The sequence below is a fragment of the Betta splendens genome, chromosome 22 (assembly GCF_900634795.4).
Source record: "Betta splendens chromosome 22, fBetSpl5.4, whole genome shotgun sequence".
In the NCBI taxonomy this organism is placed as follows: Eukaryota; Metazoa; Chordata; class Actinopteri; order Anabantiformes; family Osphronemidae; genus Betta; species Betta splendens.
The window spans coordinates 360,003-384,219 of NC_040900.2; the positions used below are offsets into that span (position 1 = coordinate 360,003).

The 24,217-nt window shown below is 48.5% G+C and overlaps 1 protein-coding gene and 1 long non-coding RNA gene across 7 annotated transcripts in view; both read right to left on the minus strand.

Moving 5' to 3' along the window:
• The window catches only part of mdga2a (MAM domain containing glycosylphosphatidylinositol anchor 2a), a 29,980-nt gene that overhangs the window by 2,985 nt on the left and 2,778 nt on the right, over window positions 1-24,217 (minus strand). The window contains exons 2-17 of one of the 6 annotated variants that reach the window (XM_055505593.1): window positions 15,531-15,670; window positions 13,901-14,069; window positions 12,771-12,967; window positions 11,028-11,160; window positions 9,829-10,101; window positions 7,679-8,008; window positions 7,223-7,537; window positions 4,973-5,245; window positions 3,613-3,761; window positions 2,534-2,711; window positions 2,228-2,350; window positions 2,096-2,116; window positions 1,799-2,008; window positions 519-677; window positions 317-447; window positions 140-239 (exon numbers count right to left, since the gene is read on the minus strand). In XM_055505593.1, coding sequence (XP_055361568.1) covers window positions 140-239; window positions 317-447; window positions 519-677; window positions 1,799-2,008; window positions 2,096-2,116; window positions 2,228-2,350; window positions 2,534-2,711; window positions 3,613-3,761; window positions 4,973-5,245; window positions 7,223-7,537; window positions 7,679-8,008; window positions 9,829-10,101; window positions 11,028-11,160; window positions 12,771-12,967; window positions 13,901-14,069; window positions 15,531-15,670 — 2,901 coding nt within the window. Of the gene's footprint in view, window positions 1-139; window positions 240-316; window positions 448-518; window positions 678-1,488; window positions 1,751-1,798; window positions 2,009-2,095; window positions 2,117-2,227; window positions 2,351-2,533; window positions 2,712-3,612; window positions 3,762-4,972; window positions 5,246-7,222; window positions 7,538-7,678; window positions 8,009-9,828; window positions 10,102-11,027; window positions 11,161-12,770; window positions 12,968-13,900; window positions 14,070-15,530; window positions 15,671-24,217 lie in introns of those variants that run through there. The other 5 variants (XM_055505594.1, XM_029138291.3, XM_055505595.1 and 2 more) reach the window with 5 other exon arrangements.
• Window positions 11,372-12,764, minus strand: LOC129603575 (uncharacterized). The gene is made up of 2 exons (XR_008693613.1): window positions 12,085-12,764; window positions 11,372-11,859 (listed from the first exon to the last, which is right to left on the minus strand). It is a non-coding gene; the product is annotated as an uncharacterized LOC129603575 (long non-coding RNA).

Here is a 24,217-nt window from a genome sequence, read left to right on the forward strand (position 1 = left end):
TTGATGAGTATTTCTGACCAAACGTTTGAATCTGCTTGACTGGAATGAAAGCTGTGGTTTGGGTCGTTAGATGGGAGACCCATCCAAGGGGACTCACACAGCCGTTACCCAGAATGCAGAGTGTTTAGTCCAGACTCACTGTTGGGGGGCAGGTCTTTACACTCGCCCTCCTCGATGCTGACGTCATCGATGGCGATGTCTCCCTCTATACCCGGACCTCGGACTCCCTCCATCACAATCTACCAGAGAGATGGTATTCTAAGTCAGACAGAGTTATTCTCTAACATTTACACTAATGTGCTCATGGGAAACAGACCTGGAAGGCTGTGGTTGGGTGGATGGTGACCTTGGCTTGCATCCACCGACTTCCTTGGTTTCCAGTCAGACTCCAGACTGAGACTTCTGTGACGGTCTGACCTTTCTGCCGCAGCAACACGTTGAGAGCTCCTGCAGACGGATACACGGGTTAGTGGTAAAGAGACTTTGGTGCCGCTGCTCCACGTGCAGTGGTTGCTTACCTATGTGCTTTCCGTACATGTGGTAGTAGAAGGCCAGGCAGTAGGTGGGGCTGTGGGGGTTGGAGGACACCTTGGAGTTGGTGTTGAATGTGGGAGACAGCAGCCGAGCTTTATCTCCCTCCAACCGTGGCCGCGACGTTTCAATGTACATGTAGAAACCTGAGACAACAATGGGATATGTAATTAAGATGCTTTCATCACAACCTGTGCAGAGTTACGTGGAAGTAAACTTCAAGGTTCTCCGGGTTTTGGACACTTCTTCAGGGTGGGTTCTGATGATTGACAGCCAATCGCATTTCATTAATCAGCCTCTCAGGCCTGGAGCCAATCAACAGGTGGTGACTGACGTCAAAGCTTCCTCATACTTGTCCATGTTCCCTTCTCTGTGTTCTACCTCCGTTTTTAGACCTTTTCTATACACTCGACTTTAAAATGGTGGCAGGGGACATAAACAACTGTCACATTGAGTTTTATACTGTAGCACGAGAGCTTCTGGACATATCTCAATTGGCAGTTGGCTTGCCTTCAGTGTGAGAAGTGTGAAACAAAACTCTCTACTGAAGCCTCACCATTATCTGAAATATTTGAACTCAGGGCCAAACGCTGGATTTATCGCTGTGTGGACAGCGTGACAGGCTCACTACGCCTACCAACACATCCAGTATAGAGAGAATCAGTTTGTATTTTCCCAATAACTTGTCTGACATGCACAAACCTCACGTGTCCTTGGTTCCATCCGGGGGCGGTTCTGCTTTATGTTAGACTGGATGGGACCGGTCAGCTCTGGGTCCCAGTGTTTATAGATATGAAGTAAATTCAAGTCCTTCACTGTGTCACTATGTAATGTCACTGATGGCTTCTAACATCAACAGCTGTTCCATGCATCTCACTTGCGTGAATTGTTTTGTCACATTAAGAACTACTCCATCATTATTATTGGTGAAAATGTTGCTTTGGGTGTGTTAGTTAAGGCATCTTCACTGATCAGAGCTAAGGTGTCTCCTGCAGACCTAACCCTCACTGAACACAGTTCAATGCAAAACTAATTCATTTGCAACAGATCAACCTGCAGTGTTGTCGACACTGCTCTCATTCAGTCAGACCACTCGTCTGCTTCACTGCTGCTTTTTACAGTGGGTTCTACCCCTGTCTGATCATCCTTTAATGCTCCATCTCTTTGGACCCAGGTACTGTCAGAGCTGCATCCGATGACAGCTCCAAAAGCATTACTCCTTAAAGAGAGAAAACTGATCAGTGTGTGAGCTGGAGGAACGCAGTACCCGGTGAGACCCAGCTCGTATTGTGTGTTGTATCCTGGTTCTGTGTGTCGGTACCCTGCTTGGAGCCAGTGTGGTCGGAGCTCGGCCCGGTGTTCGGTGTGTACTTGGTGTCTCGTGTGGTGGCGCTGTGACGCGTCCAGTCGAACACATCGCTTTTATCCTGAGAGAACAAGCACAACGCCTCGTCTTCGAAACCACACTGGAACTCCCCTGACAGACAACACAGTCAGTACATAACATCAGTGGTACCACAGACAGAACGTGATCCAGTGAAACTAGAGTAGAACAGGTACTTACTGAGATGTGGGTTCACAGGAGCTGTGAAGACAAAGGACAACAATTAGTCACATCAGCCACTGACATGAAGCCAGAACAAAGTGCGAAGTGGATGCAGGCACTTTCAGAGAAAAACAGGAAGGGGCGGCTCACTGGCATCCTGTCGACACAGAGAAGCTCCTCTGACCTCGTCTTTTTGTTCATCTTTTACTTTTGCTGTTTTTAGCTTTCTGACAGGTTTTCTGTGACACCTCAACACTCGTTTCCTCTCTCCTCCTGTTTCTCACAGGAAATATATGAAACAGCGATCAGAGCTGAATAGTTCCGGTTCCTTGGATAGTTGTCATCTTGTGGTACCAGATGAGCCAAGCTGAACCGGTGACTGACGCTCAGGCTCCTGTCACTTGTTCTTCGTGTCATACCATCCATCCTGACGTAACCTTATGCTTTCATACGTACGGCTGTAGGTGATGATCCGTTCGGTGACGTCGCCTTCTCCGAATCGGGTGATGGGTGTGAGCCGGACCAGGTAGGACTCTGGCTTGACGAGTTCTGTCAGGTTGTAGGTCAGCAGTTCCCCGACGCCGATGTTTCCGTCGATCGGTATTTCCTGCTCCCACCAGCGAGACTGACCCACCTGGAACCAGAGCAGAGATGTTCAGCACCTGACACAGTGATGAGAATGGTGAAAGAAGTGAGGGCAGGAGTCTGACATTGGATTATTGTGGAGCTCAGTTTGTGTGAACGTCCCTTTACATTTCTTCTTCTCCACATCATTTTCTGTCCCATCAGCACTTCCTCTCTACTCACTCGCTTCCTACACAGCAACTGTGATTTTATTTGGGCAAGTCCAGTTACCATGGTAACAAGCCATCGTTGTGCTCATCCCTATTTAGTAAAGTCAAGTGGATGCTGCAGCAGAGTCCATCATGCTTCACTCAACTGTCCTGCTCAGGCTTCACCGTGTTTCGTTTGACTGGACTGGATCTGATCAGCACGTTTTGGGTTTTTCCTCCATCTTACTGTGCCCTCAGTTCAACTTAAATCCAGTTTTTCTTTACTGATGCTCTTTGAGTTGATATGAATAGAACTGTTATTGTGATAAATTTGGTTCTGTCATAACCTACTAAAAGCAGAGTGAGGGTTCATCGAGGAGAGATCCAGTTCTGAGAAGATTAAATTGTCAGCACTGATGATGTCATAGTTTGTTTAATTGTAAGAGGGAGATAGACAAACATCAGCTTCACATTAATATACCTGGAGAATTAACCAAGCTGATGAGCATTAGTGAGGCAGAGGGTGCTTCTAACTAGATGAGCCTCTGGGCTGCTTTGGTCTGCACCATCTCTATTATTCTGTTTTTAAGACCAGCTGGACTGTAAGTGGAACTTTGTGGTGTCCATGAGATGAAACCTGTCAATAGCTGGACTCATAGGTTGTCCAGTAAATGAAATTTTGACCGAAAGCCTTGTTTCTTGGTTCAACACATATTTTAGGAAGAGGGACAAAGTTTCAAACAGGTTGGGATAGGTACCGACCTGTTTGAAACTGAGTCTGTAGGCCAGGATCCGGTCCACTGCACTGGGCTCCATCTGAGTCCACTGCAGCTTGAAGCTGTAGACAGTGGGTCTGTTCTGCCACAGAGAGCTATAGGTGTCGTAGTAGAACTCTGGAGCATAGGCCTTTCCTGTGGAGACATGAGGAACCAGAACTGGGTTTATCAGAACCAGAACAGGGCAGTGATTGGTGCTGCTGATGACGCTCAGTTTAAATTTGGGAAGAAGTGTGGGTGTGTTCTCTGGTGATGAGCGATCCACCTTAGCGTCTGAGGATCCACAGAGTCAGAGTTAATCTCAGAGGAAACAGGATCAAAACTCCACTTAATGCCACAGTAAATAGTCAGAGTGTGTGTGTGGGGGGATTAGCACAGAAGAGGAGCTGGGTCTCAGGATGACACACACTCACTGAGCTCATTCTAACCACAACCCGTCCACCGACCACTGATGATGCATGAACATGTGGATGTTCATGAGGATGAAGCCACTTGACCTCAAACATGTACAATGGAACTAGCACCAACAGAAGAAACCCACACACACATCATGTGACTCCAATAGAGTGTCTCCAAGTGTGTTTAGTCAACCACAGCTGAGAGATACAGCAGGAATATCCAGGTCACAATGGGTGCAACCATTTAAATCTTCTGGGGGACTACACACACATCCAAGCTCCCGCTGCTTCGGCCTGTTTTGGTTTTGGTTGGTTTGATGTGGTTTTATTTTGAAGGCTGCCCTGTCGTCTCAGTGGCTGCAGGATGAGTAAGGTTTTAAATGTTCACACCTGATTAGCAGCATAATCAGCATCATTCTGCAGCAGCTCCCCATCCTCAGCTTACAACGTCCCGTCTCTAAACAGGCAGAACCGCCGCAGCTCGGCCGCTGGACGATAAGAGGCTTAACGCAGACACGCGGTATGGAGCCTGGCAGCGCTGACGGCAGCTTTCATCAGGTGAGGACGGAGACACAAGTACCTTCAGCTTGATGTGGGATGAAACCCACACAGCACAAATGCACTGTAACAGTGTTTAATGACAAGACGAACAAATGGTCAACACCTGATTAAAGCAACCGAACTGACAACTTACCAGGACAAATAACATGTTGACCAGAATGACGAATGTAGGGAGACAAAGCTACAAACAGAGGAGATGAAGTTTGGTTCTAGTTTCACAGAGAGTTCAACCGCTGAGGTCTGAGAGTAGGATGTGAACTCAAGCTCTGTACGTTATTTACGAGCATCAAACTTCCCTCAGGAAACTCACAGCTATTCATCCCTCACATGTAAATACAGAGTCCCATCGACAACAGCAGGACCGCACCATGAACCACAGCAGCTCACCTGTGACCAGGAAGCTGCAGCGCCCCGCCCCCGCCTCATTGGTGATGTCACAGGTGTACTCGCCGTAGCCCTCGCGATTCAGAGCTCGGACCTGGTACTCGGTGTCTCCCTGCTGGTCAGTAAACTGTCCGACCGTGAGGAGGCGGGAGCCCAGCTTCCACTCGTACCTCAGGAGACGGGCTGGGTGAGCTCGCAGCAGGTGGCAGCTGAGGACGAAGGCCCGGCCCAGAGCCTGACGGATTTCTATGTTGACTGGCTCCACCACAGGAGGAACTGAGAGAGAGGCGAGACGGAATCAGTGAGGTTTAGCCTGAACGAATAAAACCTGCTCGAATCCAGTGTTTAGCATTTATTGAGCAAAACTTTTATTTCGATCTTCACTTTTTCAGCACAATCATTCAAACAGATCTTGGCTGTTGGACAAAACCTTGCTGTCTGACTGAGCTGCTGTGTCTCCTTCCTGCTCGCTTCCCTTTTAATGAGGTCAGGAATTACTGTTAAATGAACCTAAGTATTGAAATATTTAATGCACACTGCTAAAAAGTACAAAGGCAGAGGGTTTCAGCCCTGTTACAGGTGTCGCTTCACAGATTAACGTCCTGCTATCAAACACAGCAGATAGAAAAGCAGCAACCGTGCGAGTAGGAGCCTCATGAGGTTTCAGACTGTTTCCAGTTTTCAAGTTATGCGATCTGTCGCTTATTAAAAGCGCAGCTTCACGCTTTTCCTTGTTTTGAGTTTAGCTGCAACTAACCTGAAGCAACCTTCACCTGAATTGCTGATTGATTGATTGATTCCACTGTATTATTAATGCAGGAAACACACAGCACTAAGACCCTTGTGATCCAGGACCCACTCTCCTTGAGTTCCTCTTGATGAAACCTCAGCAGTCTATGAGGGATTAAAAGTGTTGCTCAAAAGCTTCATGTGAACTTGACTGACATGTTTCACAATGTCATTATCAGCACAGCAGGACACTGTCATGAAATGCAGGGAACGAAGGACCCAAATGCATAGCTCAGAGACGGGACTAGAGTAAAATGTTTGTTTAATGACGATAGCTCTAAAACGACAGGCAAGCTCAGGGTCAGGCAAGCAATGATCAAAAACCAGTAATCCAAAACACTGAGGCAATGAGGCAAAAACACGGGCAAAACCAGACTAGGGTCAAACCAAGTAAAACAAGAACTAAAGCAGAAGGGTAACAAAACAAGAAGTACCAAAATAACAAAACGTAAAAAATAAAAGTACCAAAACGTTAATTTTTGTGCTGAATTTGCAGGAACTCTGTGCAACATGAGTCATATTCTATGCAACATCAGAGAGCTGTTGTCTCTGATGTCCTCAGGGAGCAGCCTTTACTCAGGTTTCCTGTTTACTTACAGGGAAGCCTTGTGTGACTTAAATGATGTTTTAGTTATTTTGCAGTAATCCACCTGTAATCTGCACTCACTTTAATCTTCTTAGCGTTGTACACTGCAGGAAGTTTAGGCAGCAGAGATGTTCCATTTTACCTAAGTACAACCAAAAAGCTCCAGCAAAAATCCTGCTTTTAAAACCAGATGTCTGCGCTACAGTAACTGTAAACTGAATGGATCCACTGTTTACTAGTAAGTTTCTAGAGGGTGCCTACACTGCAGGTTTACAGCCATGCAACATCCTAACCAGGCTAACCAGGGGAATTATTGTGAAGGCAAAAACCTGACTTAAAGCTGGTTAAAGCCGCTTCACTGGTTATGTTGCTGAAGAGCTTTTCACGTTCTGATGAGTGTTCGTGTTGCTGTGTTTCCAGTCCTCAAACTGCTCAGCTGAGAATTTCCTGCCAGTTTCCACATTGACTGTCTGGAGAATCGGCCGAGTGGCGCTGCAGAGGAGATCCGCTCTGACAGCCTTTTAGCAGCAGGAAACCAGGAGTCGTGGATTCCATCTCCGTCCGCACAGACAGCCAGCATGTGTTCAGGCTGCCCGTGTGCCCTGGAGCAGGGACGTCGGGCCGGCGCTCTACCTGCTGCGATAGAGTTGCCGGTGCGTGTTTCTTTTTTGATGGACGTGATGTGGCGTTTGCTCCACGGCTCTCAAGCAACAGACCTGTTTCCTACTGCTCTCTATTTGCTAACGTTTGGTTTCTGAGTGAAAACGGATGTAAGGGTCCAGTCTGCAGGACCTAACGGAACCACAGGTTGGACCTACACTCTGTAACTGCAACCAGAGCCTGTGGTTGACACACATTCAGCACCGTGTGTTACTCACACTGCACCACCAGCTGGATCAGCGCCTCTCTGGGTTTCACGTTGAAGCCGTTGTACTGGCTCGTCTGGCACCGGTACGTCCCACTCATGTCTCTGGTCACGTTGGTGATCCTCAGAACCCCGTCATAGCTCTCCACCTGATCCGAACCATCCTGCATCAAGGCAGGAGCAGCCACGGCCGCTCCACCCTCCTCCACCCGGGACCACAGGATGATGGGTTTGGGTTTGCCTGAGACCAGACACTGCAGGTCCACGGTGTCGCCCTCCTGAACCACGAGGTGAGAGCGGCCCCTGGGGACGGTCAGCTCTGGAGGGACTGCAGGGACAGAAGCGGGAGTCATTGCACATGTTCTGTTTCAGACTGGTTCTGATGAAGCTATGCTAAGGTTCTAATTGAAAAAAAAAGGATTGCTCCGGGTGGCGCCTTGGTCTGAGTTAAAACACTGGCTGGTCTCACCTGTGGTGGAGGAGATGTTGACATCAATGCTGATCTCGGGGATCCCTCCGTTCCTCAGCGAGGCCACACAGGTGTAGGTGCCAAAGTCTGTGAACTTGAGGTCAATGATGTCGAGGTTGGTGGTTCCGGGGGAGACATCGGTGTCGGTGTGGGTGATCACCATGCGCTCGGAGCTCCTCAGCGGTCGGCCGTTCTTCAGCCAGCTGAACTGCAGCTCCTCTGGGGGTGTGGCCTCCACCTGGCAGCTGATCTTCACCTCCCGACCGATCTGGATGTTGTCGTCGTTGTGGTACGGGTCAGGAGTGATCCAGAACCGGCCTTTACGAAGACCTGCAGGACACAGGTGCCACAAACTCATGGACAACAGAAACCACGAACCACATCTGGGTCAACATCAACTGAAGTGCAGCGTCTGTAGACGTATTCACCTGCTTGATCTGTAAACTGCCCTGAACACACTGAACCCACTGAGTAAACCCTGGTGCCGAAGCTGCATCGCTCTGTCTCCTCATCTTTTACACGATTACAAAGGCCTCCTGCTGTGGAGGAACTAATCTGTCCAAATGGTCCTTAATTATCACAGAAGCCATTTGTTGGGTTTAATCCTGTGACTGTCCAGCGACAAAGCGCCTCTGCTGCTTTTCTCCCACTTTTCAATGAACTTCTGGACACCCTGAACCCGCCGGGCCGGTTCTCCTGACTCTGGTATGTATGTCTTTGAAGGCGTTTCTGTGGTTCTGTTGAGGCAGTGCTTTGGTTCTGGTGAGCTGGGACCGTGATGAGTCTGCCAACAGACAGCAAAGTACGAGAGTCCAGTGGGTCGGTGTGTGTGAGGATATAAATAGGCTGAGATCGTGAGTGAGCAGCTGATTGTCCTTGTTTGTTAAGATTAAAGGAAGAACGCCTGCGAACAAAGCGCTGCATGTGTGTCAGCAAAAGGTCTGTTGTGTAACACGCAGCCCCCCCCTCCACACACACACACACACACACACACACACACACACACACACACACACACACACACACACACACACACACACACACACACACACACACACACACACACACACACACACACAAACGTAGCTCTAAGACCCTGAACATGGACCTGGAGTGTCAAGAGTCAAGCAGCCTCCTACATCTAACCCTCTGCTGCCATCCTCCTGCTTTTTTCACCTCCTCATCATCCTCTTGCCTCCTCATCCCTTTATCCTCCTCTTCATCACCTCTTATTCATCCTCCCTCCCCCCCCCTCCTCCTCCTGCATGTGTCAGAATGGGAGAACTGGCTGCCTGGTAAAGACTGTGGACATCAGAGGGTATGGAGCTAAGTCGCACATTAAAACATACTTCTTATGTTGGATAATGAATGATGTTAACATTAATAACGTTAAGGAGAAGGAGGATGGGAAAAAGGGGGAGGAGGGGAAGGAGAAGGAGGATGGGGATAAGAGAGGAGGAGAAGGAGGATGGGAAAAAGGAGGAGGAGAAGGAGGATGGGAAAAAGGAGGAGGAGGATGGGAAAAAGGGGAGGAGGGGAAGGAGAAGGAGGATGGGGATAAAGGGAGAGGAGGAGGGGTGAGGTATGCAGAGTGAAATAATCTGGGAGTTTAGTGCTGCTGCTCACACACAGGTAAACGGAGCATTTGTTGTGAACATGTCGAGTCTGTCCTGCTGCTGACACATCAACGATTCACCTCCAACAGGTAGACGCTGTTGGAAGTGAATCACAGAGGAGTCAGAGGCAGAAACAGTAAACGCTGTTCCACATGCAGCTGTGCAGACTCAGGCTCAGGCTCAGACTCAGACTCAGGCTCAGACTGAGGCTCAGGCTCAGACTGAGGCTCAGACTCAGGCTCAGACTCAGGCTCAGGCTCAGACTCAGACTCAGGCTCAGGCTCAGGCTCAGGCTCAGACTCAGACTCAGGCTCAGGCTCAGACTCAGACTCAGGCTCAGACTGAGGCTCAGGCTCAGACTGAGGCTCAGACTCAGGCTCAGACTCAGGCTCAGGCTCAGACTCAGACTCAGGCTCAGGCTCAGGCTCAGGCTCAGGCTCAGGCTCAGACTCAGACTCAGACTCAGGCTCAGACTCAGGCTCAGACTCAGGCTCAGACTCAGGCTCAGACTCAGGCTCAGACTCAGGCTCCTACCTCGGACCAGGATGGACGTGCTTCTCTTCGCAGGGTTTCCCACGTTGTTGGAGGCCACGCAGGTGTAGGTGCCGCCGTCATCCAGGGTGACGGCCGTCAGCGTCAGCGTGCCGCGTTTGACTATGCTCCTCTTCGGCAGCTCCTCCTCTCCTGGCCTCACCCACTTCAGAGAGGGGAGAGGGTCTCCCCCCGAGGCCACACACACCAGCGTAATGGTTTCCCCTGGGTTCACCACTAGGGGATCCTCCAGAAGGAGCTTGATGGAGGGGGGCGCTGGGGGGGATTCAGTTGGTCACACAATCATACAAGGTTGTGTTGCTGTTTAAGTACAGCTGTGTGCAGATGTGGGCTTCAGCTCATTTATGTGGTCATCAGTTTTGTGTTCTCTTAAATCATAACTGATCAACAGGTTGAGTGTGTTTCAGCAGATGAAGGCTCATTTTAACAGATGTGTTTTTCCGTGAAGGCAGATGGTTCACAGCAGCAGCAAACCAACTTCAGCTGTTTAACAAAGGGAATAAAAGTGACGGCCCTCGTCCTGCAGCTGCACGCGAGGAGCTAAGTGCACACATAATAATGAGGGGGATAAAAATAGCTGAGCCGACCTCCGTTAAGCTGACATCATGTAAATCCCATCAGCCCGTGGGGCAGCATCTACTGTACAGGTCACAAAGCTGCAGCCTGAGCTCAGAGGAAGCGATGTGATGCTCTACAATAATCCAAGTGGAAGCAAGAGCAGAGAGCAGACGCCACGCAACGTCACAGCAGTACTGGGGTCTGTGTGTGTATGTGTGTGTGTGTACGTGTGTTTACGTGTGTGAGTACGCGTGTACACGCGCGTTTGTGTGTGTGTGTGTGTGTGTGTGTGCATGTGCGAGTGTGTGTGTGTGTGTACGCGTGTATTTGTGTGTACGTGTGTGTGTGTGTACGCGTGTATTTGTGTGTACGTGTGTGTGTGTGTACGCATGTATTTGTGTGTACGTGTGTGTGTGTGTGTGTGTGTACGCGTGTGCGTGTGTGTTTGTGTGTACGTGTATGTGTACGCTTGTGCGTGTGTGTGTGTACGCTTGTGCGTGTGTGTGTGTGTGTGTGTACGCATGTGCGCGTGTGTGTGTGTGTGTGTGTGTGTGTGTGTGTGTGTGTGTGTGTGTGTGTGTACGCGTGTGCACGTCTGTGTGTGTGTGTGTGTGTGTACGCACCTGTCTGGTTGCTCAGGCTGAAGTGTGTACTCTTGTCTTCGATGCCGCACACACTCCTGACGGACGAGATGCAGGTGTAGGTGGCGTAATCCTGAGGACGGAGATTTTTCAGCTTCAGGATTTTTGTCTCGCCCTGAAACACATGCGTTCAGCATCAAGTCAACTAAAGCAAAAATTCACTGATGAAAAGGTGTGCTTTAAACACTGGGCATTTTAGGAGATAAAATGTGATGAAAAAACCCGACTGTGTGTCGTGTTCACAGGCAACATTCAGACATTGCTTCACGTTTTGAACAAAAGGTTATATTTTAACAGTGTGTTTGAATAAAAACATTGTTTCCAAGTCGTTTAGCAGCTGTTTATTTTGAACCAAAGCAGACAGTTGTTAGAAAGTCACAGGCTCCTCATTTAGTCAAAACCCTCTTTTCTTCATCTGCTGTTAGTGGCTGGAAAAACCAGACGTTGTCCCTTCAGGCGACCGGCCGATATTACCTACAAAAGGATGAAAGGAATTACTGAGTTAGTATTAGAGTTGCTGCCAGCCACTCAAAGCTAAAGCACAAGCTAATGCTAGCACTGTAAGCTAGTGCTGCTCCCGACACGCCAACATGCAAAGCTCGTTACGTTACTCTAACTTCCCAGCGCGAGCCAAAACAATAAAAGGTCAATACGTACATACGTAGCTCAAAACTGATGAGCCGCAACACATATATCTACCGTCAGCAGTAGAATCTACAACTTTATCCAAGAAACTCACTGCAGCACATCTATTTCAGTCGTTTTGATTCGTGTGGAAGTACTGCACACACACAGCCATCAGCTGTTGGTCTCTCTGACAATACATAAAAAAATAAAGTAGAATTATTGAATTAGACAGAGTTGCTGCCAGCCACTCACATTAGCAATGTAGGTAACGCTACAGCCGTTAGCAACGTAATGCTAGACTTGAGCTGGTGACTGGGGTCAGGGTCCAGCTCCCATCCTCCAGAACTACTGCCCCTGCATCACTTTGACCTTTGACCTCTGCTCTAACGCACAGCTCCAACATGTTACTTACTTAAGCTCATTTGCCCGTTCTGTCCCGGCTGCTGTTTCAGGTTTCTTCTTGGTATCCTGACGTTAGGTTCAAGTGCTCCTCTGTCCATATAGAGCCCAGAACTAATCATCCGGAACACATATTTGTGACCCCTCAGCAGTAGAATCCAAGAGAGCAGCTTCATCCAGGAGAAATAGGCAGCGTCAGATTCGTTGCAGCCAGGTTTCACTCAGAGTGCGGTGCAGAGACTGTCTCACCCTGATCGCTGTCCGATGCCCCCCAGCCCCCACCGACTCCGAAACGAAAACCACCTAATACTGTTTAGGTTGGAAATGATCAACACAGGAAGTCATTAAGTCTCTCCTCATTTCCTTTTATCTGTCGGCCTCTCAGACGATAGATGAGATGAGATCAGCTAACATTGAAAAGGGATGTTTGTTCATCATTAGGAAGCAAGCAGAGGCATGAAGAGCATAAGGAGGCCTCCAGCCTGGCGCTCGTGACACTGTTGGGTTCTCTATGGAACTGGTACGGTTCTTGAACCACTGAAGTCAAATTGATGCTGTGGGATATGTTCACGTGGCTGAGGGAACAATTACGATCACAGGACACTGGACGGAGAAGCTAATTTCTCCTCCAGCCTTAAATGATGGATTCAGATACTGAGAACCCAACTGAGGTCTGGACACAGCTATGTGTAGCTTCACCTGTGTGAAAAAAGGCTCGTAGATCTCCACCCCTGCGTCCGAGCCCTGCGTCAGCGCCTCCCGGCCTCTTCTCCAGGTGTAGTGGACGGGGGGGTTGGAGTTGGCCACGCAGCGGAGAAACACCGTCCTCTCAAAGTAAAACTGCTCCTTGGCTTCTCCAACGCTCTGATGCACAGTGATTACTGGGTCATCGAGGACTGAGGAGGAGGCAGAGAAGGGAGAGGTGGATATGATACAAAGCAGGGGAGGAGGAGAACCCAGCAGTCACAACCAGCAGGGCTGTTATGAGCCTGACTAACTGGGACCAGAACCTGAAGTTCAGTCCGTTAACCAACACAAACAAACACTGTCATTTTTTCTGTAGCATCTTGAGCCTGAGGATGGAGAGCTGGCTCAAGACTCAAACAGCTCTCGGATCAGCTGACCTCAACCGGTCAATCAGGAGACACTACCAGCAGCGAGAACTTGAACCTGCACACAAACACATCGTGTCCAACCCTCCCCCAACCTAGCTGGGAGCTCCCACAATGCACTGTGGGTCAGGCTGGTCGTCACTTGTTCTCTTTCCTTTGGTTTCAATAAGGTAAAGTAAGGTAAAGTAAAAGCCTGCATGTCCTGAAGGAAGCACTCAGCCACGACACTTTCAGGTACCACTTAAATCCCTGAAATGGTCCTGCAGGACAATATGCTTTCATTCAGCAGCAGCCACAGCTGTTTAAAACTTTTGAGGTAATAAACTTGGCAAAACACCCAGAGGAACATCTAGATTCCTTTAATGCAGAACTTCTCCCCGTTTGCGTCAGGGAACAGAGCTCGAGGTGCTGCAGGAAATCAGCTCAGCGATTGGCATCCACACATGTAGGTCAACAACAATCAGACACGTTAGTGGCACACGGCAACACCAACAACAGCACAAAGTCTGCACTTTAATCCTCAGGATTCTGCCTCAAACAGGTTGATGCTCAGAGGAATGAATGGAACGCTGCCGGCCGTTAATCAGCAGATACTGACCACTACTGATAATGTCCACAGATCTGTGATCACATGCTCATGCTCACATGTTGGCATTTTAACAAACAGATGAGATTAGATGTTGAGCATCTGAGACTTATCAGCCACTGAGCTCTTACAGTAGACCTCGACCCGGATGGAGCGGATGGCCGGGACCCCGTGTCTGTTCTCAGCCTTGCAGTAGTAGCGGCCCCCCTGGTGGCGGCTGATGTTTTCAATCCTCAGAGTTTCATTGTGCAGATACAAGTCGTTGAGGTGATCGGTGGCTCCAGCCTTAGTCCAGCGAATCTGAAGCACAAGAGAGTGGTTGTTAACATGCACTCACACACTGTGTCATGCGTTGACGCGTGTTAAGCTAGTCTCACATCTCAGACTAACCTTTTCTCTCCCACCTGCTCATCCAGTCCACGGTTATCAGCTTCAAACCAGCAAAGTGAGGATTAATGAGCTCAGACTGGAGCTGTCAGTCACACATGTCACACTGTGCAGTGGCCAGATGCTGCCACTTGACACCACACGCAGAGGTGATGCTCTTACATCATCTTTCATCCTTCATCACATCTGTGATGCCTGTGGGATCACAGGCCAAACATCGATCGAACCAGTTTCCACTAACCAGCACTGTGGTATCTTCCCCACCCAGTACCTAAGCATCTTTATTTACATGTGACCATTGGTCACCAGTTTCACTACCTCATGACTCACATGAAAGAGGCAGCTGTGAAATGTTAGAAGGCATCAAAGGCCTAGTTAGCACAGGTGCTACACATGATCGCTGCAGAGTTAAACTCCAACGATAATGCGGTGGCATCTGCTGATTTCAAATGGTGATGCTGTTGGCTACAGAGAAGAGGAGGAAGAGGAGGAGGAGAGAGGTGTTTAAAAAGAAGAAGTCGGGAATGAAAGAAATGCAGTGGATGCTGAGCTCTGCAGTGACGCAGACAGGAAAGAAACCCAGTGTGTGTTTTACAGTGTGACTGAATTCAGCCTGAGCCAGGAGCTGCTCTATTTATAGTTTAGTTGAGCAGACTGACAGAGAGATGATGAAGAGGAGGGAGGAAGGTGAGCAGCAGTAGAGCCTGATCACATGCTTATTGATCTACTTCAGATCTGCACACAGATGTGACCTGAAGCTTCCTCGTGAAACTCTCAAATGACTTTTACGTTTCTGCTCGAATCATGTTTTAGAGATGAAACATGAAAGTTTAAAGGAGCACTCAGACGCCTGAGGATAAAAATATGATGCGTCTTCATGTCCTACTTTGATTGGCAGACAGAGCAATGTTTCCTGACAGCCTGAGAGACCAATCACAGCTCAATGTGGCGATGACACATTGAACCAGACCAGTGTCTCGTCTGCATCTAACCAAATCTGAGCTATTAACTACATTAACAAATCTACTGTTTCCAGATGTTTCCTGCAAAATATAAATATGAGGAAGAAAGGAAGAGATGACAAGAGAGGGAGTGAGGAAGAAAGGACGGAAAGAAGGAGCAGAGGTGAAGAGCAGCAGCACGAAGATGACGAGGTGAGAAGAAACCAGGATGGAGGCAGGAGGAGAGGAGGAACGGCTCAGGATCATTTCAGGAAAATGGGCCGGTATCAGGGACCAGACCACTTTTAACAACAGGTTGAGTACAACAACTTCAGACCTATTCACTATTTTATCATGTTCTCGTCTTGTTAATTTGCTCAATTAGCTCGACTGTCGTTGACATGACCCAGTGTTCCCAGTGTTCCCAGTGTACCTGTGGTCGGGGGTGTCCTGTGAACAGACACTGCAGCTCCAAGGTGTCCCCCTCCCTGACGGTGTAGACCCTCTCAGCATCACGCTCCTCCTCCACGGCACAGCCCTGAGCCGAGGGCAGGATGTGGACAGTAGGGGGCGCTGTGCAAACGGAGAGCTCGGTTAGAACCACAGCATTTACTAACTCACCAACTCACTCACTGTTCCTTCCATTTATTGCGTCATCTGCCTACAGCTCCTCTCTACAGTTTAACAGTTTAATCTTGTGTTTTATTTTATTGCCTTTTATGATGATGAAGCTGTTAACTTTCTACAAAACAACCTAAACCTACAGCGGTGTCTCTGATCCTCCTCCTCACAAGCATGATTCTATCTGCCTCCTGTGTTTCTACTGTCTGACTGAACTATGAGCTGCAAAACCACGACTGAACGCAGCACTAGCCTCGGGATGCTGTCTAGCCCTCGTCATGGAAACCACGACAAAAAGGCAGCACAGAGTTCAAGTCCCAGAGAACTGCAGTGAAGAAGAGAGAGTTTACAGAGTGAATCAAAGTTTGGTTTCACAGCAAATCAAGTTTAGAAGTGAAGCATAATTGGAACTTGCTTTAAAATTAAGTCCTTTTAAAATCCTCTAGGAAAAGTTGTGCTTCTATAGACAGAACCTCCAGCAGCTGCTGTATGTTCAGACACGCCGACTGCACCACTGACCTCAATGTGGACTGCAGGTGTGTGAGCAGGACGACAGAATCAGTTTACTTCCATGAGAACAAAACTGGTAGAATCCTGCATGTGAGCAGGTGCAGGTCCAATATCTGTATGAGGATCAGTATCATGTGACATCAAGTTAAGGTGAGGAAACAAGAAGCGAGGCAAAGCAGAAAAAAGAGAGAGGAGGCGAGTAGGTGATGAGATTATTTTAGAAGTGAAGGTAAACAGGTAAGAGGAGGAGGAGGACCATGAAGACGAGGTGTTGTGTCCTACTTTTCCTATTTTTAGATTTGAGGGGTTTTTTTTTCGATGACTCTGCTCATGCTTCTGCTGATTTCATCAAACACACACACGCTGGTAGTTCTGCATCTGTGAGGACTTTGTGTACCCCCAGCCCTCAACCCTCAGCCTGGGCCTGATACCATCCAGAACCCAAACGGGCCTGAGCACTGAACGTCAGGGGAGCAGGAAGACGTGTGATGCACGCACACACTCTGTAGGGAGTTTTGTCTAATTCTGGATCTGATCATTGGAAAGAGTAAAGCTGATTTTAACAAATCATTAATGTTTTCTGTCCAAAAGCGTTTCTGGACCGAGCCCAGTAATGGATGAAGTGATCCAGAGGAGCGGTTCCGCTTCCACTGAGGACAGAGACACAATGTTTTGCTTATTAGATTTAAATAATTCCACCATGCAAGCACTGAAAATGTGTCGAGTGCGCCCCCCGAAATCTCTGCAGCACCACAGTGTTCTGACGGGTGCTGAATCTGACTGACTGGCTGATCCGTACAACCCAAGGCCCCAGGACGGAAACTGCGGGTCGCTACGGTTACCAATCAGCAACCCAATTCAAGCCTTAGATGCAACAGCTGGAGTTTAACTGCAGAACACACAGGTGTAGGTACCAGGTCCCACAGATTTACTGACAGTGTAGGCTTCGTTGTGTTTGACTGTGTGCAGCAAAGATCACAACAAAAACACAAGTTCGCACATTGACCATGAGTATGTGTTTCCAAACACAACGACCCCCTGCAGGGAAATCTCTCCATCCTTGACTTCAGAGCAGGGCTCCAGCCTCGGGCCGGTACAGTAGAGACCCACTGTGTCTGACACACTCTGACTCATCCTGAGTGTCAACACATTCAGCTCAATCCCAGAAACTTTGTTTGCCCTTCAGGGGCGGCACACAAACAACTCACCTACACGCAAGCAAGCCAACCTCACACGTGTTCAGACTGCAGCTGTTCATAGAGATTAGTCTGTGCTGCAGATCCACACGGCGCTCATCAGCTCGTTCTGGAACCAACGTGACGTCACGCTGATCCATGACACAGATCACGCTGCCTGACTCCTTCCCAGTGAGGAGACCAGAGGAGCGGGTTGCCATGACGACAGCACAGCTGACGGTCACAGCTCCTACTCCTTTCACTTCCTGTACTTTATATTAAGGATGTGTTAGCTTTGTTTATTTGAAGTTATGAGGAGATGTGAAGAAGTGATGCTATGTAACAAAAGCACTGAATACTAAAGCTACTATCTGTCCCACATTCTGATCTCAGGTTAGATTTAACGCCACTCTTTAATTCATGTCAGAAGAGATATTTTTACGTCCCCTCTCTGTGTTATGTAAGCACTTGGCCTTTATTTCTGGATGGAGGATCTCAGAGGAAGCTGCAGAGTCAGTGGGGCGACTAAAAATAGCTGCACACATCTGATTGGCTGACGGTACGGAGTCCTTCTGCATATGTGATGAGGAGAGGAAATGAATGAAAGCCGAGGACAAGCTCTGCGTGGGCTGCTCAGCTTGTCTGAACGTGGTGCAGCTAAATGACAGGACGCATGGTTGGGTTGATCAGGAGGCTTCAAATTAACAAAAGTCAGAACCTTGTAGAAGATAAGAGAGATTTTAGCCTGGAGTTCAGAGCAGGTGAACAGGCCCCTACAGAACCCACCCTGATCCCCAGATGAATAATCTACCTGCAGTCTTAACGTGAGGCCTGGACTCCATCAGCCCATCAGCACATCAGGTCTTTGCCACCTTGAACAGGAACTTTCATAATGGTTGGAATCTGGAGGCTTCCTACACTGGTGGTGCATTGTTGCTATGGTTACATAAGGTTTAATGTCTTACAGTGATTATAGTATCGCCACGAGCAGTGTGTGTCGTGTCCGACGGCCATGGGAGAGCAGGATTCTCTGAGGCCAAGCTGTAAATGATTGTAAGGTGAAAACCAGTCATGTAGTGAACAACGTCACCACTGGCTAAACTGGGTAAACTGGCTGCATCTCCGTCTCCACTGAACTGAGCTCGTTCAGCCTCTGACCCTGATAAGCAGTGTAATTATGGTGATGCCTGCTGCTCTGCTGCAGCCACGAGCCACAGCGACACAACTGCCACCGCCCTCACAGAGAGTAGACGAGTGTGGACCATTCATCTTTACTGACAGAGAGAGGGAGCGAGATGCACACAGGAGAGACAGGAATGAGGCAGCCAGGCGGAAAATTCACATTTTACAGTTTTATCAGCTGGCACGTAGAGAGAACAAGGACTGGCAAAAGATCGCACACAAACGCAGCAAACACCTCAGATGTCACTAAACATGATTCATGGGACGAGTCTATCAGCTGCAGGTCTGGGGCCGTGTGGCGTTCAGGGACATTCGTTCAAATGCTCTGAACCACAGTGGATGTGGACAATAACTGGTCCAACAGAGCGATAAAGTTTGGAGGGTCATCCCAGCTTCCACTGCTACCTGTTCCCTCAGCCTCATGCCGCAGGCTGCAGCTGCTGGTGGATTGAGCCTGCCGAGCTTACATAAGCTCACTGCACATGGTGTGTTAGTCTCCAAACGTGGCCTTAATCTTCATGCTGGGAGATAAGTCTCCCCAAGGTGGATTTCTGCTGCTGCATGTAAATGTTTCCTCACTCTTTGATCGAACGCGTCCTGAGGGACTTGCTGCTGATCCACGTCTGATAATCATCTCAGGATACAAGCTGGCACTCTACTGGCTCCTATTTATTTACATGACAGCCAGACTTTAAAGCACAATCTGCACTCTAAGTGTTATATGACATCATGAATTGTGTGTAAACTACACTGTCGTGCTGTTGAGTGAAGCAGCCACTAACCAAAGGCTCATTATGTGCGCGCTTGATTTTATGGCTGGTGAATGAAGATTAAGTTAGTGCCCATCATTAGCTCATAGTCTAAGAGTTAGAAACACTCAATGTGCTATAAATACCAGACACTTTGTTTAAACCTCCATCTACCAGCAGCTCAGATCCCCTTTCCTCCAGCAGCTGTTTTTAAACCATTTACATACATTTGCATAATTCAGGATCCACCTGCTCTAATATGGTTGAGCATAACCTAATGAATAATGTAAATTTAGCTGGACTAATATCTGCAGCTTTATACGTGCACTGGGTCCATTGTGACTCTGATTCAGGATCTGGTTCTGGTACTCGGTTCAGAAGCAGGATGATCTGTCTCCACCAACTGTAACATGGTCCCACTGGTGTAAGAACACACAGCCTGTCATTAGAGCAGAGGCGTGCTCTCCACGCGCCAGCTGCCATATTTATCTCCACTGACATCTCAGCTCGAAGGATGCACTGGGAATAATGTCTGAGCGGCGGAGTTTCCTCCTCTCCCTTCTCTCCTCCTAACCTTTTTCCTTTCTTCTGTCTCCTGAGCATCGTCTCTAATGAGGGAGCATGTCTGAAGCTCCTCTGTCTGCTCCAACACCCATCACCCACACTTCATGTAGCATCGTACTGTAAGTAAAGAAAATCCTTCCTCTGGGACGTGTTAAACATCAGGTGCACTGTGTTTCATCCAAAATGGTAAGAATCCAGTGCTTAGCTGTGACTATGACCTAAACTACTGGTACCTTGAAAGCTTTCCTCTTCTGTCTCTCGATTAGAGCCCGATCAGAGACATTACTTCTCCCCCACCGGTCAGCGCGTCAGAGCCGACCCAGAGAAATTCCAACAGACACGTTGATTCATTGCTTCGGTGGAACAGAATCAGGTCTGTCAGTGGCTGGTCCACAGAGATGTTCACTAAATCATACCAACTTCCGAGAATCAGCAGTAGACGTCGCTCTTTTCAATCACACTGGAGATGGTTCTGACTTGAAGGTCCATTTTAGATTCCTTCATCTCCTCTGTTAACAGTACAACAGCAAGAGCGGGTGTTACTGCTGATGCATCCAGAATGTGATTGTGTTTGTTAATGGAGATTCTACTACTCTTTCCTAATGTTTAATGAAAGGACGCAAGCCAAAGCTAAAACAAACAAGCAGAGCCCCTTCGCTTTTCATGTATCATCAAATTATTGCAAATACCCACGTTTAGAAGACTTTTGACCACATAATACTTCTGATGATGCTCAATAAAAGAAGTCAAGTTCTGCTGGGGTGCTCAGCTGACCACAGCCCACTGATTCTTCTGCAAGACCCATTTAACCAATTCCAGTTCCTTCTTCTGCGCTTAGACCAGACACGTGTGAAGACACACAGAAGGTGATTAATTATGAAAATCTCTGTAGCCTGTGGAGGACACAGAGCGGCAGCACGGCGAGGCGACAGCATTAAGTGCTCATCTTCAGTCTCATGTCTCTGCTGCCATTTCTGTTTTCTAGCATTCGGTTGTGAGCAGCACTGACTTGTTAATATGAGTCTAGCTGCTCTTCCTCCTCCTCTCGTTGAGCAGCCAACAGGAAACAGGAGGCGGGCCGCCGCTCATAGTAATGTGCTGCACTCCATCCTCATTACTGCACATTAACACGTATTAACACGGTAAACCCACAGCTAATGGATCAATAAACAAAAACTGGGAGGAGGACGACCGAGAAGGCGACGGCCAGCTCCTGTCTGACACAGACGACTGGGAACAATTAGCATTAATCCCACTGTCCCCGAGAAGGTGGATCAGAACGGGTCATAGTTAGGGAGGGAATGGCGTCATCAGAGAAGGGAGCGAATGCCGTCATCGGAGAAGGGAGCGAATGCCGTCATCGGAGAAGGGAGCGAATGCCGTCATCGGAGAAGGGAGCGAATGCCGTCATCGGAGATGGGAGCGAATGCCGTCATTGGAGAAGGGAGGGAATGCCGTCATCGGAGAAGGGAGCGAATGCCGTCATCGGAGATGGGAGCGAATGCCGTCATTGGAGAAGGGAGGGAATGCCGTCATCGGAGATGGGAGGGAATGCCGTCATAAGAGATGGGAGCGAATGCCGTCATAAGAGATGGGAGCGAATGCCGTCATCAGATGGGGAGCGAATGCCGTCATCAGATGGGGAGGGAATGCCGTCATCGGAGAAGGGAGCGAATGCCGTCATCGGAGATGGGAACGAATGCCGTCATAAGAGATGGGAGCGAATGCCGTCATCGGAGATGGGAACGAATGCCGTCATCGGAGATGGGAACGAATGCCGTCATAAGAGATGGGAGCGAATGCCGTCATAAGAGATGGGAGCGAATGCCGTCATCAGAGAAGGGAGCGAATGCCGTCATCGGAGAAGGGAGCGAATGCCGTCATCGGAGAAGGGAGCGAATGCCGTCATCGGAGAAGGGAGCGAATGCCGTCATCGGAGAAGGGAGCGAATGCCGTCATCAGATGGGGAGGGAATGCCGTCATCGGAGATGGGAGCGAATGCCGTCATAAGAGATGGGAGCGAATGCCGTCATCGGAGATGGGAGCGAATGCCGTCATCAGAGATGGGAGCGAATGCCGTCATCAGAGATGGGAGCGAATGCCGTCATCAGAGATGGGAGCGAATGCCGTCATCGGAGAAGGGAGCGAATGCCGTCATCAGATGGGGAGGGAATGCCGTCATCGGAGATGGGAGCGAATGCCGTCATAAGAGATGGGAGCGAATGCCGTCATCGGAGATGGGAGCGAATGCCGTCATCAGAGATGGGAGCGAATGCCGTCATCAGAGATGGGAGCGAATGCCGTCATCAGAGATGGGAGCGAATGCCGTCATCAGAGATGGGAGCGAATGCCGTCATCAGAGATGGGAGGGAATGCCGTCATCGGAGAAGGGAGCGAATGCAGTCATCAGCGAAGGTCGTGCCCGTCGTGGCTGCAGCTGCTAACAGACCGTATGGAGCCGGGCCGTGCTCAGTGGGAATGACCCTGACCTGTGCTGATGGCAGTACGTGTCCTGTCTGTAGGGGGCGCCGCTGGTGGTGTTTGGTGAGAAGCAGCCAAGCCGTGAGCAAGCAGCTCTGGCTGTCTCTGTTTGACCTTTTCCATCCAACTGAACTGCATTGTGCTGAGGAGAGTTTATGAGGCAGAAAATGGGCCCATATGGCTGTGAAATCAGATCAGTACCAACAAGTCTGCATCACACCTAGTGACTGACTTACTGATTGACTGAGTGAGTGTCCACCTCACCAAGAAGGGACTGAGACACTTGAATTAAAGAGGAACCAGTCCGTCAGTTCCACCTGCTGCTGTGAATCTGACGTCTGTGTTCACATTCAATCACATTCAGTCTTTTAAAGATGAAGACACTGTTAAAGGCCAGTCCTGCATCCAAACCTACACAAACAACATGAAACTTTGCTCAAAGTATTGTGTGATGGCTCCCACACAGGATTCACAGAGCTCACGCTAACATGAGACACATCCCCACACCCCAACATCTGCACGTTCACACCTCCCATGAGTGCAGGAACCAGATGCATCGCAGATCATACAAGACTGAAATGACAAGATCCTAAATTGGAAGCAGTTCTGCAGACCTGAGGGAGTCAAAGTAGAAACAAGGTAGAGTCCAGTTCCTCTGTGTATCAAGATTAACCACATGATAACCACCACCCACAGGTTGGCTCTCTGTAACCTGCCAACCCAAGCCAACACACAATACACACACACAGATGTCGCCTCCTAATCTTCCTTCCTTCCTTCCTTCCTTCCTTCCTTCCTTCCTTCCTTCCTTCCTTCCTTCCTTCCTTCCTTCCTTCCTTCCTTCCTTCCTTCCTTCCTTCCTTCCTTCCTTCCTTCCCCCCTCAGCTGTGTGTGGACCGTGTGGATGTAAGTAACACTGGATGTGATGTAATATGCCTCGTCTCCCTCTAATCTGTGACACACACTATGAGATTACCCATAATCTGAGTGTGTGACGTCACGCTGGAAGCTCGCTCTGCTTTGGGCCCTACGGAGCAGTGACCGACCAATCGTCTGAGTCTGTTGTTCCAGGCTCCACTGACACCCACTCAAAGTCATGCTTTAACCATCAGCTGTTTCCTGTCTAGTCTGACAGTGTGTTGTTCTGCTTCAATAATTGATCTAGGTTAGTTTTGATATAGTTTTTATAGAGTTCTTGATGATGCGTATCCAAGTTAAACATGTGACTGATCCTCTGAAGAGACGACCTACGAGCGCTGCTGTTAGACTGGAGCAGCCTGACACCTGCAGCACAGCTTCATTTCAACGGAGACCACATTAGACTTCATTATGGAAAAACAATCCCATTTCTGAATAAACTGCTTGTTCTGTCCTGGTTTCATTTTGTTTAACTGGTGATTAACTGTCAACAATAAATTCCAGCAATCTGCTCTATCAAACCTAATGTTTTATGTTTGCTGAAACTACTTAAATAAATGACTTACACTAATGTGGCTCTAGTGTGGCAGCCCATCCAGTGTTCAGTGGAGCTTCTGAACATTTTTAAACTTTTCATTTTAACCAAATTCTTCAAATGCCTTAAAAGCTTCCTGAATTTTTGGATACAAGTAAAACCTATAATAATACTAATCAATAATGTTCGCTCTGACTCTGTATTACAGGTCTCTGAATATCACAGCTACAGTAGAAAACAGTAGATTTTTAAACTAGAAGCTCAGAGAATTGAGACACTACAGCAGGTAAAACATTAAAGGTTGACTGATGCGTTGATACTGTTATGTGATACAGATGTATTGTACTATGTATTCAAAGTGAAGAAACGTGAAGGAAGCGCTGCT